The 892-nt window shown below is 49.4% G+C and overlaps 1 protein-coding gene across 1 annotated transcript in view; it reads right to left on the bottom strand.

Moving 5' to 3' along the window:
• The window catches only part of ASB9 (ankyrin repeat and SOCS box containing 9), a 23545-nt gene extending 22709 nt beyond the window's left edge, over positions 1–836 (bottom strand). Inside the window, exon 1 of the mRNA XM_010833307.1 lies at positions 472–836. Coding sequence (XP_010831609.1) covers positions 472–547 — 76 coding nt within the window. The 5' untranslated portion in view covers positions 548–836. The remainder of the gene's footprint in view (positions 1–471) is intronic.
• Positions 837–892: the final 56 nt, after the last annotated feature.

The raw sequence follows: 892 nt of genomic DNA, 5'->3' as shown, positions 1-892 counted from the left end.
CAAAGGTTAAAAAAAAAGGCTCCTTTTAAAGTGAATCAATCAGGGCTCAATTTCTGAACATCATTTATAAACCCAGCCCCACCCAAATGCCACATACCTAAGACCTTTTAATAAATGTTTTAGCAGTGAAGATGTTCCTTCCTATTTAGAAGTGACTTCAAACCTCCAATGGAATATCAATGATATATTTGACCCACAAAAAATAATTCTCTGCAGCTGACATTTCTCCTGGGAATAAACTGTGATAAGTGGCTTGACATGGTCCACAGGACCCTGCAGAAAGAGGTGTACACATTCTGGAGCAACCATGTGAAGGGCAGATACCAGTAAGTCATGGACATCTGTCCAGTAACTACCCTGTGGCCACATTTCAGATGAAGCCACTGAAATCACCCCACCCTCATCTCTCTTCTCTCCTAAGCATGTTAACAGACCTCCCCAGCAGGCTGACAACACAGCCCCTAAACTCACCCCCCATCAATGGGTTGGAAAAGAGCCTCATGTCCGGGGGCTTGCTGCCGTTTCTGCCTGGTCGTTCACCATCCATGGTGCTCTCCTGGGCTGGGCAAGCTCCACACTCCACTTCAGCTGTTCAGGAAAGTCCAAATTCCATGCTCCCCCGGGTCCTGGGAAATTCCAGGGCTGTGAGTGGCTGAGCGGCACCCTCCTGGTCAGATGGCAGAGAACAGGACAGGCAGGGTAATCTGAGTACTACCTGTGGTCAAACAGACACGCGCACACGGGGACACACACACACACATACACACACACGCACACACGCACGATCTACCTCACAGGCTGGAGGCTGCCCAAAGCCCACAGCAGCCCCCCAGCCTAAAGTCTGCAAAGTTGCTGATGTCACGTCCTTTCCAAAACTGAGACCAATCAGTGA

The sequence above is a fragment of the Bison bison genome, unplaced genomic scaffold, assembly GCF_000754665.1.
Source record: "Bison bison bison isolate TAMUID 2011002044 unplaced genomic scaffold, Bison_UMD1.0 scf7180017463957, whole genome shotgun sequence".
Classification (NCBI taxonomy): domain Eukaryota; kingdom Metazoa; phylum Chordata; class Mammalia; order Artiodactyla; family Bovidae; genus Bison; species Bison bison.
Note: the sequence above shows the minus strand (reverse complement) of the source record. Positions and strands in the feature narration are given on the sequence as shown.